The 19,401-nt window shown below is 37.8% G+C and overlaps 1 protein-coding gene across 1 annotated transcript in view; it reads right to left on the bottom strand.

Moving 5' to 3' along the window:
* Nucleotides 1-4,165: 4,165 nt before the first annotated feature.
* prkci (protein kinase C, iota) overlaps nt 4,166-19,401 on the bottom strand; it is a 34,605-nt gene continuing 19,369 nt past the window's right edge. Inside the window, exons 9-18 of the mRNA XM_055058407.1 lie at nt 18,790-18,966; nt 17,194-17,291; nt 15,855-15,941; nt 15,647-15,782; nt 15,435-15,522; nt 12,154-12,279; nt 11,663-11,742; nt 9,515-9,604; nt 5,650-5,765; nt 4,166-5,576 (exon numbers count right to left, since the gene is read on the bottom strand). Coding sequence (XP_054914382.1) covers nt 5,489-5,576; nt 5,650-5,765; nt 9,515-9,604; nt 11,663-11,742; nt 12,154-12,279; nt 15,435-15,522; nt 15,647-15,782; nt 15,855-15,941; nt 17,194-17,291; nt 18,790-18,966 — 1,086 coding nt within the window. The 3' untranslated portion in view covers nt 4,166-5,488. The remainder of the gene's footprint in view (nt 5,577-5,649; nt 5,766-9,514; nt 9,605-11,662; nt 11,743-12,153; nt 12,280-15,434; nt 15,523-15,646; nt 15,783-15,854; nt 15,942-17,193; nt 17,292-18,789; nt 18,967-19,401) is intronic.

The raw sequence follows: 19,401 nt of genomic DNA, 5'->3' as shown, positions 1-19,401 counted from the left end.
AAGATGCTGAAAAAAATAAATAAAATCTTTAAATCTAGTCTTAAAACTCTCTTGTTTAGAGTTGCCTTCGATTAGTAGCAACATATTTGATGTAGATTTGCTTAATGATGGCATTGGACAAAATCATTGTTTGTGGGTTGTTTCATAATTGGTTCCTGGATTATGTTTGTGTTGTAAAAAGCAATTTGAACTGCCTTGTTGCTGAAATGTGCGTTAGAAACAAACATTTTGGCTTCAAAATAACACTTGTAATTTCAGTTTTTTAAATAATTTCTGCCTTAACCATAACTATACTTTTCTTTCACCTTTTAAATTTAATTTTTGAAGAAAATCTCAACACTTCTTTTTATGTCTAATTGACTGAAAGGATAGAAGTTTTTTTTTTATCCCCAACAAAACATAATGTTAGTAATTTTTACCATGATTAAAACATACTTACGTTTGTGATGGTAGGACAGTGCATAAAGATAACATTTAACGATTGTTGTTAAGACTTGATGAGCCCAAGATGCCACTCTTAGCTGCAGTTGTCTAGCAATACACTTGGGAGGTATATCTATATAGTTTTGTTTAACCAAACTTGCCATCGTTATCACTTTGCGTAGTGGAAAGATAAACCTGAGTTCTCTCCCACTCACTAATGATTATTATTCTGGGTCTTGTATCTCAAGAAAACAAAAAGTCACAAATCACTTTTACTCACAGTCTCTGTATGACAAGCCTCTGTAGGCGGTTCGAGATGTAAACAAGAATTGATTTAATCAAATCTACCATCAAAAAGTTAAATAACGTGAAACTATGATTCGGTTTTCAAAGTCAGTAAAGATCAAATCCCATTTTGACACTTTTATATTTTCATTTGTGCTACTGTTATCCATTTTCTGTTTTTTCTTTTTTCTTTTTCATTTATATCTTTATCCCCCAATAACATTTTGATATGTTTTAGCTTTTTTCCATCTAAGCAGCACATTGTGTCATCCAGTGATCCGGTGCTCCTTAAGAATGTGTACAATATGGCGGGTTGTACAAAGCATTCAACGTAATGCGGTTAATATTTAATGTTCACATTGCATTTGATGTGATATACAAGTTGGAAGCAGATTTTCTCTGTGGAACAATAAGACACGCTTTACCTTAACAAGTAGGTTACTAATTTAAAGCATAAACTAACCCTTTAGAGTCATTAGAACCTGTCCGACAGAATGAAGTAGGCCAAAAGATCTAAAAAAGAAACACATCATGACCCAGATAAATCGATGAGAAAGAGACTGGGGGAAAGTAGCTTCCATGACTTAAAATAAAAAAGATACATACCCCGTTGAAAACCTCCTGATCATTCCACCAAATCTTGATTTATGAATTAAAACATTAGTATTGTTGTTTCTAAATGAATATGAACTTGTTTTCTTTGCATTATTTGAAATCTGATCTTTTTTTGTTATTTTGACCATTTCTCATTTTCTGATGATACATTTTTGCTTGGAATTTCAGAGACATGTTGTCAGTAGTTCATAGAATTGAAGAACAATGTTCATTTTACTCAAAGATAAATCTATAAAATGTAATTTAGCTGTTTCCAGAGCTCTTTGTTTCTGTCAGCTGAGCCTCCATTGATCCCTGTTCTGGTCGTTCCGACACGCTGCAGTGCTGCTCCCGGTTTCTCCTCAGCAAGTTAAGGCGGCTCCTCTGTATCTTTAAAATCACAGACACTCCAGACACCTGACAGGAACTTTGGGGCGCACATGTTTGAGATCCCTCAGTAACTCTACAGTCCAGAACTAAATGCAGAGCCTCGACTGTGCCAAGTAGCACCATGTGACACTGCTGCAGCGTGTGTGTGTGTTTTACTAAGGGACTGCATTTAGCTCAGAGTTTGTGTCTTATACCATTTAATTAATCCCTTCTGGGACGGTCTAAAACACCCAGCAAGACACGCACAATTAGAAGAGGATGTTTTCCCCTCTTTTGTCCCTCCTTCGCTTTACACCATTAATTAAACAAGGTTAGTATTTCCTGGGTGATGTGGAGCCCCCCATGCCTGGGGGGGAGGCGTATCCCTGTTCTCAACCAGAGAGGGCATAGCAGCAAAGTCATACGAGGCGTCGAGGGAATACAGAATTATGCCGAGGCATTTATCCTCGTCCCTGCATGCGGCAATGCTTGGTCTCATTTAGTCGCTACAAAGAGGGGTCGTTCTCTGTGAAATCTGGTTCAGTCTAGACAGCGAACAGGAGGTTACCGGAAGCGGGATGTGGAGCAACCCTCTCAAGTCGAGCAGGCGCAAAAAAGTGGGCGCCGCAATAGAGGGGGCGCCAAAACAGTTATTTACTGTCAGTATTTTCTGAATTTAAAGCTGCAGGATGTAACTTTTATTAAAAATAATTATGAGCTTTATATATATTTGTTAAAACTATCACCATGTTGTGAAGGTATAAAATTAAGCTCCTCCTCCTCTCTGTGGTTCTATTGCCATTTTTAAAAAAACAAACAGAGCCAGGAGGAGCATCTTAGCGCTGTCAATAAACCTCGTGAATGTGCTGTTGAATAAAGAATAGAACATACTTTATTGATCCCCATGGGGAAATTGCTTATTTGTTGACAAGCTACTCCATCTAATGTGCTTTATGTTGATAATACAAATACAACTGTAAGAGACCAATATAAATTGGCTGCTTCAAGTTAGGCGCAGAGAAGGCAGCAGAGGAGCTTGTTTTTTTGTTTTGTTTTTCAGATTGTCCATCTCATGCTGTCACGACATGGTGACAGTTTAAACCAAAAAAATATAATTTTTAAATAAAAGGTACATGCTGTAACAGCTGTAGTGACCCATAGAGACTGCATAAGCCTCAGAAAGTATTTAGCTGCTCTCCTGACTGCGTCTCACAAATCAGTTTGGTTTATTTCTTCTGACAGGTATCATCATTGCCATGGCCCATTTTTCACCTTTTAACACTCAGCGTGGAGTCAGGGCAGAGTAAAGCCGCACGACGTCACTGACCTTTTCACCCCAGGAAGACGACAAGGCCTCTGGAAGAAAAAAAAAAAAAACCTGACAGAAGTCATGGGAGCAGAGGAGGTTCAGAAAGCCCCAGAGGAACAGCTCCGGCTTAACACATCCAGTCTAATTCCTGTCACTCCAGGACGCCCAGGCAGGGGAGAGCTTAGTCTCTGCAGAAGGCTGACGTCTCATTTTAAGACTGTGAAGTCGTGTATGCTATGTCAATAAATCACTGACAAAACCTGATTTTTATGAGATAATTTAAGTGAAAAATCTTTAGATTTAAAACTACATTTCTGCCAATGTAGAGCAAGGTCAAACCTTTAGTGATCACAAACGACACATTGATGGTAAAGTTTAAATAAAACAGGATCCATGGTTTTTAATGCTTCTTTTCCCCTAAATAAGAATCTGACGTGTTTTTATTTAGTTAATACGTAGTGGAAAAGATCGTACTGACATTTCAGCGAATAATCATAGAAAGTTGTAAATCCTGATTAAAGTTTGCTATGACCCCAGTATAGAAGATAAAAAACATGGAGCAGCTCTGCTCAAATGAGCCAAAAACCAACGTCTGTGTGACAGGAGAGGGCGTTTATCTCATCGTTTATTATTCATTCAAATTTAAAAATACTTAAAAAGTCCCAGTGGGAAATTAAATTCATTTAAATTCTTCAGAGTTTGAAGGTTGAGATCACTTTAAGCAGAAAAAATCTCTTGTAGCAGTCTGTATTACAGGGAGTCTGTAGAAGCCTCTGACTGACCATGCTCTGTATGATTAATTTCTCATAAGGATTTGATTTATTATTGTCACATTAAATTCAAATTAATGTTTAAAAACCCTTAGAAATGTGTTGTCAGAATTGTTCTCCACTGTTTGTTCACTAAAGGTGCATCAATAAATACATTTGAAAATGTGATTAAAAACAGCTACTGTGTGCATTTTAGTGATACAAGTCACAGTTTATGTGACTGGTGTGTTTTTCAAGAGCAGTATTTGTGCTCGTGAGCCTATAATTTCTGAAATATTCTTTAAATTGCTTTTTTTTTGTTCAAATACATAAAATTTCATTGTTGAATAATGACAAAAAAGTGAAAAACATGTAGGATTACGTTCTTTAAGGCATTTCTGATTAATATCCAATGAGACTCACTGACACAAACAAGTATTAACACAAGGAGAGAAATAAAATGTTTATTTTACCATCTGCATTTTTCTTCTTTGATCACTAATAATAAAGTCCAGCGGATGGTAAAACATCTGCAAAATACAATGAATACAAACAATAGTGTTTACACTGGGTCCCTCCCCCCGTTAACATTTTGGAATCAATGTAGTGATAAAAAAACAAATCAAAATTAAATCTGATTCAACAGAAAACGCAATAATAAAGCTAAACTGTAACAGATGAATGCATTGCCGGACAAACATGCGCCGTCGCCTATGTCGTTACATTCATTTCTTTGCTTTAAAATATCTTATTCCAAAATTACATCGCAGGCTCCGTTAACAGTGTCAAAGCCACATCAGAGGGTCAAAACTGCTCCAGTTTGGTTTTACAAGAAAAATAGACGCACATGGAACACAAAAATAAAAACCAAAACAAAACAAAGAGCGCAAGTTTCAGAAAGGCATTGTATTAAAAAAAATAGAAAAAAGAAAAATCTGAATATATAAATTCTATGACCTAGGACAGCACATCTTCCTTATGCATACTGTACCATCTAACAAGTACCAGAAAAATGTTTTTGGTCCGGTATGAGCGTGTTTTTAAAGGAAAATTCTGCCGGGCAACACGAAATAAAACCTGTGTTACGGCATCCAGGTACTTTGTGCTATTCGTCCATCCCCCACAGCGACTTCATTCACAGCATTAACTCACTATTAGTGTTTCATTTCCTTCATTCAGACAGAAGGGACCTGAAGCTCAGAAATCGTCTGGTTCTTGTACACATAATCTAAAATAAAATATGAGAAAATATATAGATTTATATAGTGTTATGATTACTGTTCTAGACAGAACGAATTACTGTGAGTGTGGCGTGAAGCTAAAAAGGCCCCTCTAATGTTCATCCTCAATAGTAGTTTGTTATATACACTCGAATAAAAGTGTCCCGTTGGCTGAAAGGAGTGGATGCTCTGTCCGTCGGCAGCCGTGGAAGAACTTTGCGGCCTCAATGAAGAGGCCCAGATGATGGAACCGATCAGAGCAGATTTATATGATATCAAAAACTATCTAAGAAACAAGGTAGGCTTAAGGACAAGTGGTTACAAATGGCAGAGTGTGAGACTGGTTTTGGCAAAAACAAAGCGTTCTACTTGTGCATGTGAGGCCCTCAGAAAAAAACGATGTTGCTGGGTCGTCTCGCATGCAGCAAGGAGACGCCGCGTAAACACGCGTGGTCCGTGAGTGTGTGTGTGTGTGTGTGTGTGTGGGTGAGGGTGTGTTTGCAAGTGGGTGGCGTTCATGGGGACAGATGTCGAGTCTCTCACACGTGCTCCTCCGCGGACATCAGCAGAGGGTTGATGTACTCGAAGCCCTCGAACTCGGACTGGTCGATCTTCCTGACGACGTCCCTGAAAACGAGACGGGACACGTTCGAACGATCGGACATGTGAACTGAGGCGAAGGGAGGAAGCGGTTAGTTACTCGTCGTCAGGCGTGAGCTGGATGGGCTCGTTGGTGAACTGGGCGTCGAAGTTGTCCAGTCCGAATTCCCCTGAGATGTTGGGTTTGAACGGCGGGACCACCTGCTTCTGCTCCAGCTGAAACGACAGGAAAGCAAAAACAAAAATTACAATTTAATCACCTAATTATTGGCAAACTCGGTCAACTTTTCCCACAGTAGATTTCAAGAACTTTTCAAGAATTTTCAAGATAAGTTTTCAAGCTTTTTCAGCACCACTGAATGGAAGTCAATGTCAAATTTATGAGCAGCACTTCTAAAAACAGGTTGAAACTGCATCAAAGTGCTATAGAGAAACAATAACATAATAGAATAAAGAAATGAAAAGAAAAGTAAAAAAAAAAAATTACAGTACCAGGCCTTAATTAAATGTATAAAGTAACCAAAAAAGGCTTACTGTATACATTATTTTTCAGTTTTTCAGATTCTCAGTAGAACCTATGGGAGTTGGACTTTGACTAGACTGTCTAACAGATGAAAATGCTTCGTATCTCTTGCTGTATGTTTACCAGGTCTTCATCAAAGCCTACCCGGTCTCTAAAGTTCTCCACAACTCCCCTGACCTTTCTGTCGTGTTCCTTGATCTTCATGATGCTGTTTGTTCTCTAACAAACCTCTGAGGTTTGTTTCACCACTGAGTAAAACCTGCATGAGTCAGCTGTTTTCCACTACACTGACTACCAGTAACTCAATAAGCTTTCATCTGCCTCCCACTTGCATCAGCCACTGACTGGAAGCCCATAAGAGCTCCCCCTGCAGGCCTGCAGGTGAACTTGTAGGACAGAAATTTGGGTTTGTGTCAGGACGGTCAAAGTTTGGAGGGAGGAGGGAGTGCAAGCTGATCTGTCCAGACGCTGTGACCAACTGCTGGGTCTCCGCTCCAGACCAAACAGGGGGAAAAAAAGGAGGTCATGTTGATCCCTGCTGAGCTGCCCGGTCTGTCCGTCACACGTGGGTCTGCTTCAGACACAAAATGTGCCTGATCCCTCAAACGGGTACAGTTGTAGAAGTACAAACACTTTGAATGATTCAGCATATACTAATGAAAACATACACAAAGGTTAGTGTTGTTATTAGGGCTGCACCTAACGATTATTTTGATAATCAATTAGAATAATTTTTTATTCTGACGATTAATTGGATACAAAAAACAGACACAGTCTGCAGGTATTTCATTTAACCACTTAAGCTGTTTTTATAAAATTTATTTTTTTTTTAATAAGAAAATTAACATTTTATTTTCTAAAATGCAACAATATAGCATTTCTCTTGTGGAGCAAAGGATGCATCAGTAAAAAGAAAAAAAAATACTAGAAAGATTTAAAAAGTCCTTTATGGTTGACTTACAATATTTTTTCAGTTAACCACTTAATAATTGGATAGTAAAAGGTGATCAATAGGAGAATTTTTATTACAATTTTTTTCAGGATTTGAACCAAACTATGCACAGGGAGAACTTGGAAACTCTATGAAAGTCCTGGGCCAGGAATCTAACCCAGGACCTTCTTGCTGCTAAGTAACAGTGCTACCAACTGTGCCACTGTGCAGCCCTTTAAAAATATAACCATCAATTCTAATTTTCTGATGATAATGACAACTTATTACATTTTTGCTGTTAAAAACATTTTTTGGATTTTTACATGATTATTTGAAATGATTTCTGTCAACAACTGAACTTCAACTCTGGGACTGGGTTTCATTTTACAGTGGATGGTGTCACATAACGGAAATCTCACTATTAGACGACATCTCATTCATCGCTGAAACTGAGAACAGGAAGCTTTAAAAATATCTGCACGTAGTTCTGGTTGTAGATTCAATTTCACTGGTATTCTTACAGTGATTCTGAACCTCCTAACAAACTAGTCATTCACTCCCACAGCTTCATTCCCAAATAACTTGAATGGTTGTAAAAGGAGAAATCGGAACGAAGAAAAGCTCCAGCGTTTGAAAACTTTGTGAAAATAGACAATGAAAGTGTCAGTGGATTACTTCAGTGGAATAAAGAGCAGTATCTGAGAACTGGAACCTTAGCAGACAGTTCAGTTTCACTCTGAAGCAACACATGATTCACAGATGATCCAAAAAACCCAGAGCTCCACATTTTAGCTCTATATGGTCCGTTTCCTCTAATATCTTCTCCATCTTTGGCTTGAGCTTATCTGAGCCCATGTGAGTCACCCCATTAGCTGTTGTCAGTCTCTCGCTGACATGTTTGTGTCTGTCTGGCCGTTCTAAACAAGGACACGCGTCTCAGACCACAGCTGGTAACCTTTGGCTTTTACACTGCAGCCAAACCTGCAGAGCATGTCAGGAAGACAGGAAGCATGACCCCAAAAGCACTTAGGTTTGACCCTCAGCTGTCTGCCTTTGTCCTACTTTGTATCAAGCACGCATCTGAAATCAGAAGGAAAGCACAAAGTTTGCAGCAGGCTGTTGTGCTGAAGAATCCAACACATTCATGCGGGGGTGTCCAAAGTGCAGCCTGGGGGCCATTCGAAAAGGACATAGAATTTTCCCGCAGATGCAGACATAAAAATTGTCACCCACATAATTATAAATTAAAGTACAACACAAAGTAATTGTCTTTTATATCACCAACTTTTAAACAAAAGGTAAATTTATCTTTTACTGGGTGCAAAGTTGTTGCACCCAAATGAGCTATTATTCGATCTTAAATGTGGTTAAATATAGCAAACATTTTGAAACCAAGTGACCCAAATCTTGTTCTTATCACTGAAAGTAAATTTATTCAATAGAATTCTACAGAAACTGAAAAACAGATGTCTTTCTCCTAAGACATGCAAAATTACTGGAAGTAGTAAATTTCTGCCAAAAAATGTTAAGATTAATCAAAGAAATTTTCTAGAGAAAACTACTTTTTGGATTAATATCAGAATTTTTTTTACAAAAAGCTTGAAAATTTCAGAATTTCAAATGTCAAAAATTTTCTTTTGAAAATGTTTCTAGAAAATAATAATAAAAAGAAAAAAAAATATTACAAAATTTCTGAATTTTTGTCAGAAACTTTGTCCTTTTTTCTATTTGCAATGGTCCAAAAACACCATCGTAAAAATATACAATATATATCCAGCTTCTTTATTTGCTTGATTTTAGCTGTTTTGTTTTGGAGATTTTTTGGCCTACATAGCAAAACGTTTGGACATCCCTACATTAATAGAAAGTTGAATGGAAGGAAACAGTCTTCACAATCAATCATGGATAAGACTTCAAATATGATTTTAGAAGAAAAGTGAGTGGAAGGAAAAAATGTTATCACAGTTTTTGTCATGTTTATTTTAGGGCTAAATCAACAAACATCTTAGTTAGCAATTAATCTATCTTTTATTCTGAAGATTAACTGGAAAAAAGAGATATCAAACTCTGCATATTTAAGTCATTTTACACTTTAGAAATTCATTCAAATTTGCAAATATTTCAACTTCTTTTTCAAATAAGAAAAACATTTTATTGCCTAAAATGCATCAATAGCATTCCTTTAGTGGTAATAGGAATAATCTGCAGCTTTTTTTATTTACCTACGGAATTTGAACCACATAAAGCTAAAAACCTGAATTCTGGGTAGAACATAATTACAGATCCTCCATCTTAAATGCAAAATGTACATATTTTTGTAAAGTTTTGGTTTAACTGCTCTGTGGCTGCTGCCATTTCAAAACATGGTATTTTTAAAATCTGTATGCTCCAATTACCAATTAATCTATGAATAAATTAGCTGACAATTATTACAATAATGACCATGACTGACTGAGAATGAAACAGCAAAAGCTCTCATGCAAAAAAAAAAATAAAATAAACAGATCTCACAAGTTCCCAGTCGACGTTTCGGAAGAAAGGATGGCCGTTGATGTCTGCGAAGCCTGTCTGAGGGTGGCAGCCCAGACGCTCCTTGGGATCCTGTGGGTGTGAATGTGAGAGGAGGGTGAGAGACAGTGGGAGATGACAGCAGGACGAGTAAGACAACATGTCCAGCCAGGATGAGGAGCAAGTGACAAGGAAGAGAAACTGAGGACAGAGGAATAAACCAAGGCCAAAAAAATGTAAGCTTTTTAATTCATTTGAAGCCACCTTCAAAAGATGCTTCCTTGAACTGGCCAGGTTGGGTGTATGAGCTATACAAAACATTTATTATATTATTTTGCACAAAATCACTCTGCAATAATAATTTTTTAGTCTGACCAGTTCTGGCTATTCTGAGCTTTCAGAATGAGATGTTTTAGGTCCAAATAAGCTGCTGCTTAACATCTTAACGTCTACATTGGCACATGAAAAACAGATGCACAATTATACAACTGTGCATCTTTGAAAAGCAGAAGTGGAACCTCCTGCACAATCAGCAAGTTTTCAGCAAATGGTCTCTGGACAACAAAACACTTTTTTCCCCCCAGCAGCCACTGTAAAAGGCTTACAATGGCTGCTGGTAAAACCAGCTGGCCAAACCTGGAAGAGCTCAGCTTGGGTAGCTTGGTGTCGGCACGGTGCCTGCTGATTTGTGATGTTACATTCTGTTTATTTTTGAAACGCTGATTTACAAGAAAACACAAAACTAGAGGTGTGCCGATTGATGGTCCATCAACCATAATCCGCCGATTTCCATGAAAAAGTGTATCATGGGTGATCACCAATCACTGTCTCTTGTTGCAGATCACCAAAACCGATCAGATTTTTCTCATACAAATATTGACCTCATCGATGATGATGATTCCTGTCACATATTCTTCAAGACAAATTTCCAGTAAGGTGGTTTTTGATCTATTTTTAGTGACATCACAGTAATTTTGATGACGGTATGGCTAATTTAGTTTGAACTGAGCACATGGAGTGTGATTAATACAAGTTTTAAATCAAAGAATAAATTCAGGGACAACTTTGTATGTGACCTCTCAGGATGAGCCAGCATCTCTCCCACACAGTGAGTGCTGCATCATCATGTCTGTCACTTTATGGAAAATATTAGTAGCACTATTCATGACAGGTATCACCAATACTGACAACAGCAAAACAAAAACATTAGAACAACCTCTTGCCATAAAACTAAGCGAATTCAGCATTTTTTTCCCAAATCTTATTTATATCAACTTTTGAATTCATATTAAGTCCCAGGAGGAATGATTGAAATAAAAGCATGTTTTTTGAAGATATTTCCTGCCATTTATATAATTTTTTTAAGGAAAAAAACCCATCAAGTTTAAAAGACAATTAACTCAAATTTTTGGATTACAAAAATTATTTTCAAGCCACATCATCCAGCTCTAATCTCATTTAAGTGTTTAAATTCATTGCTGCCATAACTTTTTAATGATTTATCACATAAATAAGCTTATTCACATGTGATTTTAAAACATTTCTCCTTTAATAAAAACACTGCAATTGTGAATTTGTGTAGCATTTCCAAAAGGTTTTAGACATATTTATAATGGAAATGCAGCTATCGTCTCTTGTTCTGAAATGCAAATAACTGTGCTTCTTTTTCAGCCCGACTGGATTACACCAGAGCCTCACTAGAACAAGTGCTGCCTAAAATGCAGCTGCCAGGCTTTTGAGAAAATGCCAAGTATTTATTTTACAAATGACTGATGCAATTACATCGACTTCTGGTTTATTTAAAGAGCGTAATTTAAGATGATTTTATTGACTTGAAGAGCTCTTCATGGACAAACCATCTTTAGGTACATTCCTGGAAACTTCTAGAAGATTTTTAACCTTTCTGCTCAACTACAGAAATGTGTTTACATCGTTCAAATGTCATCCTTCAATACGCACATTAAAAATGTATGGAGACATGGAAATCAAGGTGAAGTGTGTGTGTTTGTGTGTGTGTGTGTGTGTGTGTGTGGGCAGGTTAGACAGAGAACAAGAAAACACAATAGAGAAGGAGGTAGAATCAGACTAACATGGATATGGTAATGTAATTCCCAGCAGAGACAGATCTCAGCCCGTTTAACTCCTTCATACCTTGTTGAGGAAACCTTTGAGAACGCTGGCAGCTTTCACTGACAATGAGCGCGGGATTCGGATCTGTTTTTCCAATATAACTGTGGCAGAAAAAACAAAGAAAAGGTATTGAGACTGACACACTATCCTCACGCAGACATGTCAGGTTATTGACACTGCTGCAGCTCGGACCCCCAGCGCTGAACATACTGCAGCTCTGTGATCCATGTTGTGTTAACGTGTGTTGAATTATGTATCGGACTGCAGATCCAACATCTCACTGGCTAGTCTAAGAACACAAACACATTCTGGGAGCATATTTAATAATGAAATAAAGGGAAAACACATACTTTCACACATTTCCCAGCAACAGATGGCATGTGCCTGGCACCGACAGAAGCCGTTATAAAGGTGTCGATAAAAAGGTGTTGGATGCTTCATCACAGTAGGTTTTTCTTTCCCCCCCCGGTCCAACTATAAATATTAGCAGTGTGCTTCTCTGCGAGTTATACCTTGAAAGAGGTAGTCTTCTGTGTTTTGGTCTGGGTTTTCGTTGCTGCCGACGATGTCGAAGGGCGACCGGCCCGCCATCATCTCAAACATCAGCACGCCCAGCGCCCACCAGTCCACACTGAACCCTGAGAGACACACATTGCCCATTAGAGATTATATCTGTAAAGCAGAAAGACATGACTTCCTTATGCTCCAAAGGCTAAAGTTGACCTATTATGCTTCCTTGAACAAGTAAGGATAGGCCTATAGGTTATTAAAAATATCTTTAAAATATTTTCTTTGCACAAAATCCTTCCAAGGCCTGTCACAATAACACATTTTACTGAGCAATTAAATGTCTCAAAAATTATTGCGATAAACGATAATATTGTTTGAAGACCTTTTTACACTGATTTAATGGAAAAAACGTAATAATGCATGCAATTTCCTGCCAAAGATAAATGCACTTTATTTTCAAAAGAACACTTAACACTGGAACTTATAAACAAAATAAACAACCAAAAACAAAAATAAAATGGATTCTCAGTCTCCGTTAACAAAAAATTTACTTGAATAGAAACTAAACAACATAAAGCCAGAGAGGAAATAAACACTGCAGTCAACCAAAGGAGTGCAGATTATGAAGTCTGTATTCAATAACAATTAGATTTAAAACTACGGAAGGGAATCCCAAACAGCTGACACGGCGCGACCCGAAGTCCATCAGACATCGGAGATGATATGTGGGAACCATATTAATATTTATTCAACATTTCATGCAAAGAATATAGAAATGACGAGGGGAGGAGTTGAAGCAAAACTGCTACTGCAGTTGATAAACCTGGTAACTTTTCAGCTGTTCTTTGTTAACGTGACATAAATAGGTTGTAATGATTTTCATTCAGTCAGGACTGACACTTGCTACATGCATTACAGGTAGATTGTAGTGAAGCACTGATTAATGCCGGGTTTTAAAATGAGTTAACTGGACTTTGTAGCCATTATTTTGTGCCCATTTTTTGGATAGCATACGGCATGATTGAACTCGATCGAACCGTCATACCTAGGATTTCTGTCGGCTAATGTGTGGTCTCAGGTTTTGAAAATGGGCCGACACTCGGCCAACAGCTCTAAGATCGTGTAGTGCGCGCTGGGCATTACACTAAGGAAATGAGAAAGGGAGAAGTCAGTGGAGAGCACCGGAGTTGAGCCTTTTTTCATTCCGTGTCATCAACAGAAAAAGGCCGGAAGAAACAATAAAGCTGATAATTAAAATGAGGTTGATAGTTTTAATTTGTCGTGCGATTAATTTATTGTTTATTGCGACAGGCCTAATCCTTCCTAGATTATAATATTTCAGTCTGATCAGTTCTGCCTATTTTCATAATGAGCTGCTTTAAAGCGTCTGTCACTTTAAAGCTTAATAAGCTGTTGCTGGCCACGCCCCTGCAACTCAACGTTTACATTCTATGTGAAAATGGCTGCCAATTACACAATCATATATCTTTGAAAAGCAGAAGTAGAGCCTCCTACACAACAAACAAAAATGCAGCAAGTGGTTTTTGGGGGCTAATTCAACAACAAAACACTTTCTTTTCCAGCAGCCATTGTATATGCTGGAGCTCTGCTGGGAGTTGCTAGGTGACGGGCTGCGCTTTGCTGGGGTTGCAGGGGTGACTCCATTACTTAACAACACCATTGCTCATTCATTATGACTGAACAATTTGAAGGTTTTTTAAATTTAAAAAAAAAAAAAGTAAACTTTTTGCCAAAAAACGGCTTGGTGGATTTTTTTTTTTTAAAGCGTGCTGACAATTGTAAGAAGCAAATGAAAAAACAAAAACATGTAAAATATGAATTTTGCTTAACAGGTCCTCTTTCAATTCAAGACTTCTAAAGGTTGTTAAAAGCTGACTTAACTGGACATGATCTAAAAATAACACATTTCAAACCTTAGGAGCAAATACTTAACCTTAATCTTTGTCTACTTGCCTGTGTGTTTTTTCGGCTCTAGCATGCATGCTATTTGGCTTAACTGTGTGATAAATGTGCCAATAAAACCTACATTTACTTCCAACAAGTCTCAATTTCTCATTCTCTCCTGTCATTGTGATGTTTCTCTCTCTCTCTTTCTGACCTTTAGCATCTACTGCTCTGAGTCTTCATTCAACAGGATGAATATATGCGTCAAATGTGCAAATTAAAGACACTAGGAATATAAAGGTCAAAGCAGGTACTTTGAAAAATGTCCTTGGGGAAATTAAATACACTGATGTTACTGTAATAATTAATTTTCAACACGGTGTTCAGCTCTATTACATTCCTCTTTCCCATCTATTAATAAATCATACTATTAAAGTAAAAAAAAAAAGCTTTACAAAAAGAATAAACCTTCATAGTTCTGTATTTTACTAATGGTTGCTCCAAGAGTAGTATAAAGTGAAATGAGTGAAAAGTTTTTTATTTTCCTCTATTGTGAAAAGATTTCTTGATTTGGGGTCAAACTTCCCTTTCAAATCAACGCCAACAGTTAGCGATGGCTTGGGTAACTGTGAGCCGTTGTGTCAGTCTTTCAAACAGGATTCTCATGTTGAAACTAAACAATGTCAAGTCAAATTACTGTATTTTCCTTAAAGCAAAGTCAGACCCTGAGACTCAGCTTGGCTTGAAACGCGTGGCTGCCACCAAGCAGAGCGTTCGGCTGAACCACAGCAACACACAACTTAGTGAAAAACAATAAGAAATCATTCATTTTAATGTAAATAATGGTTTCTGTGACATACTGAAAATCTGAGTAGTACATTTTTTTTTTTTAAACTAGGAAGACTTGTCGCTATGATACCACTTTGGTTACCAGGGATTTTTCCTATTTTTATTTCATTGTTTTGCGTGTTGATAATTACAGACGAGGATCTCAGTAGAACAAAGTGACACTTATCTGAGCAGCTGGAACTAAAGGCAACCTTTGCTGTCAACGCGTCTCGGTAGACTTGAGTCATCAGGCTGGCCTTTCACCACACTGTTTTCCAAAGCTCATGCACCTTTGAGCAAGTTTAAAACTTTCCCAATTAAGTTTGTCTACTTTAGTATTCATTTATTTTCTAGGTTCTGTTTTTTTCCTGACATAAACTACATTTCATCTGCCTTCATCTTGTCCAGATAAACATGCAGCTCTGCTTCTGCAGCTGCCATTACAACTGAAAGCATCATTTCAGATATCGAATCATAACTCCTCTGTAACTTTTCATAGGTAATCATCGGATAGCGTTTCTGGTAAGTGCCTCCCCGTTGTAATTCTCACCATAATCCTCTCCTCTGAGTATTTCAGGAGCGATGTAATTAGGGGTGCCACAGAAAGTGCTTGTTGTATCGCCTGGTCTCAAACCCTCCTGCAAAAACAGAAAGATCAGCGCGCTGAAATCAGTAAGCCGACACTTCTGGAGCTCTGCAGGTGCTTTTATCCAAAGTGCACTGCGGCATCATTAGTTTGTGCGTTAACGGTAAAACAAACACCTTGCACATGCCGTAATCTGTCAGCTTGATGTGTCCCTCGGAGTCCAGCAGAACATTATCAAGCTTCAGGTCTCTGTAGATGATTCCCCGCTCGTGGAGGTAGTTGAGCGCCAGACTGATCTCTGCAGAATAGAATCTGAAATAACAAGAGCAATCATCAGGATCATGTTTTTTTTAAACAAACCGGAGGAACGGATTGGGTTTATACCTGGCATGTTCTTCTGGGAGTTTTCTTTGTCTTTGCATGTGGAACATGAGGTCGCCTCCGTTTACATATTCGATAACAAAGAAGAGTCTGAGGAGAAAATGCATTTTTATTGTTAAATTGCTTTTCTGGTGACTGGCAAGCAGCACAAAACTCAGGACAACACAAACAGTCCATACAACTTTCCTCTGCTATTTTAAGTTTTAAACATTGAGTGGTATTTTTGAATACTTTTCATGATGGGAATCTCCCACAACTTGAACTGTGACTTCACAGATTCAAATACTCACATGGGTAAATTCTGTAATGACTGAATGGTTTCTCTGTATGACTGTTTCAAACTTGAAAAATGTTTTATATCTAACCACAACATTTTCTCTTTTTCTTAAACCTTACAAGGTTATCCTTATGTTTATTAATTTGGTATTTCATGTGATATACCAACAAGGTACTACACAGGGTAAGTGGATGAGCAAAAGCCACATGGTTTTCAATCTGTTTGCTAACAGAAATCTACAAAGTGTGGTGTGCATGTTGTTTTCAGCCTCTGCGAGTCCTTTCGCTGCTACCAAAGACGCAGTTATTTTCTAGGCAATTTTCTAAAACCTTTGCACATAAGGAGGCTGAAATGTTTTCTGTTCTTCATGGGGAAAAGTTAGATTGAATGGAGATGTTTTGCAAAAAATCGTCAACAAATTTAAAGCTGTTTTAATCCTTATTGTCCCCGATAGTTTAGCTATTTACAGCTCACTTGATTTCTTAAAAAAACCTCTTTTGTCGTTTTTTCTCACACATACTGGAGTTGGAGATCCCTATGCTTATATTTTATTACATTACCCCCAAAAAATGTAATCACTTTTCTAAGCAAAGAAATAATTAAGAGTTTGTTGCAGATTTTTCTCAAAGATGTCAAAAACTTTATTATTTGCACCTTAATTGATGTAAGATTATAGTCCATAATCTATACAGCGAGTAATATAAAGTCACATTTACCAGCATAAATAAGCACAAATATTTCCAAATTAGTACCACAAAAAAAGAAAAAAAAAGAAATCACAAAAATCATGAAATTTCAGAGGGGCTGAAAAGATGTTCGATATTCAATTTTAGGAACTTATTAATATGTTAACAGTTTGTGAACGGATTTTATCAATACATTCTGGGACAACCGGCCCTTTCAGAGCATGTATGATCTTGATTTGGCTCAAAACAAAAACAAGTTTGACATCCCTGCCCTAAATCACGCAAAACGTCATGTAAATATTAAGTTGATTGAGAAATGAAAGTTTTTCCCACCCAATGCAGCCTGTCCTAAGGGTCAACGATGACGCTCGCATCTCACCTGCTATCTGTTTGGAAACAGGAGTGGAGTCCGACCAGGAATGGATGATTAGAGGCCTGCTCAAAGACATGCTTTTCTGTTTGGACCCAATCGATGTCCTGGAAGAGAAACACACAAAGACACACCCAAATGTCAATCCCAGATCATTGTGACATAGTATCCTTGAGTTAATAAAAGCTGAATAAGCAGATAGTCCCATCGACCGTGCTACAAAGCTTCAGGTTGGGTTGTATGGACGGTGGCCAGCTGTGGGACAAAAAAGCCTGAGCTAAGAAAGGCAACAGGAGGACTCCATCGATGTTTGGAAGATAATACATCTGGACACGGATGCTGCTCACGCTGACAGCGCAGGGACAGCTGAACACTTCAGCATTGATCGAGAGGCGCTTGTCAATTTGTCAATCATGCTAAGTGCGTCTAATCAAGGCTAACTACTCCTGTTGCCGCCGGCTGTGATGCTACATGTGTCGACAGATCAATTTCTGATGACATGATGGTTTATCTACACCTTCTTAGAAAGACTGATGGCTTTCAAGAAGTCTGTCACATCAACTAAGTGTTACAGATAAGATGTTGAAGATGAATGAATGAGATGGATGTTTGTTATGCAATGAGTAATGGCTCATTTTCTATCAGATAATTGTATATAAAGGCTGTAAATGGAAAAAACCTGCACTGTTAACAAGAAAAAACATTTACATTTTTTGTTTTGAGATCCAAAATGCATAATTTCTCCCTCCAGATCTGTCTTGTGATGGTTTATCAAAGTTCTAAACAAACTGCAAATGAGCAACACTAAAGTCGCTTACTCTGACTTCCGTAAATCAGAGTAAGCAAGGTGAGATTTTATTAAAGATTTTGTTGCTCTTTGTGTCAGTTCAGATATTCCTCTGGCAAACCCAGGCCTTCAACTCTAAAGCATTTCTAAAAGGGAGATTTTCTTGTTTCAAATGTGAAAAACATGACTATGATTTGTTTTGGTTTTTTCTTTATTTTTCAAAATGGCGGCAAAATACATTTAAATGCCTTGAATGGATCCACTTAATGTTCTACTGAATCACAACACTTTGTTATATTTGTGATGAATTGGGTCAATATGGCTAGAAAGGGAAAAAAACTCCTCTTAAAACTGAATTTGGAAAATAAAACAATTTGTTTATCATAGCTTTTCAGTCCTTTTATATTGGGGAACATTTTAATTAGATTTCTTAACTCTACATGTTTGGATTTAATCATGCTCAGGTGTGGCTAGTGAAACTAAATTAAATTAAATCACATTTAATTCAGGATATAAAATGGGTGGTTGCTTTTTCCCTCCACAATAAAAACAGTCTTTATTTGAAAGATGCTTCATGATCTGAACAAAACCAGAAGAAATCTGCAGGGGTTCAAACACTTTAGACAGAGCCACGGCTATAAGCCTGCTAAGGAATCATTTCATGCATGTTTACTGAGTTCTCTTCTCTGCAGTGGGTGGAGTTTTGCTGCATCTCATTTTTAACATCATTTTAAAAAACATCTACTAAATACTAATTAGTGTAAATCTCCCATAAATGTCTTTTTAAATAGAACAAGTCTCTAAGTTGGTTCAGATACCTCGTCGTCGTTGACGAGCTCCTTCTTGACGACCTTCATGGCATAGATGCGCTCCGTCTTCTTTAGCTGCACCAGCAGCACCTTGGCGTAGCTGCCTCTGCCGATCACACGCAGCAGGTCGAAGTCCGCCAGGCCCAGGCTGGTGGGAGACTTCCCTGTGTCTCTACTGCTGCGTGCCTTAAGGGGGGAAGGAGGTAAGAGAAGAGAGGGGAGGTTAAAACAAAAAAAAAAGAAAATCAACAAGCAAATTACATCATTCAAAACAGTAAACAACCTAATATGATGATTACAAAGTCAACTGAGACAATCAGAAATGAATAATTTCGATCCAGCTACTTTTCTCAATCTAATTTCATCTGTGAACTATCGACAGAGCTGATGATCTGGTTTGGACAGGAAGATGATTTCCTTTGGGTAACTTTGCAAATGAGATTGTAGCGGCTCCCAGAGCAACTTTTTGAGAATAAATCTTAGTAATGATTTCCATGTGCCTATTAAAAACCAACATGTAGTTTGCATTCGGTTAGGCACTTGTATTACAGTCATATTTCACAGTAAACATGGCTCCCACCTTCACCATTTCCTCACTCCTCTCCGTAATCATCTTAGTAG

Source organism: Poeciliopsis prolifica, unplaced genomic scaffold (genome assembly GCF_027474105.1).
Source record: "Poeciliopsis prolifica strain line A6 unplaced genomic scaffold, Auburn_PproV2 SCAFFOLD050, whole genome shotgun sequence".
In the NCBI taxonomy this organism is placed as follows: domain Eukaryota; kingdom Metazoa; phylum Chordata; class Actinopteri; order Cyprinodontiformes; family Poeciliidae; genus Poeciliopsis; species Poeciliopsis prolifica.
The sequence above is the reverse complement of the archived record's forward strand: the minus strand, read 5'-3'. Positions and strand labels throughout refer to the sequence as shown.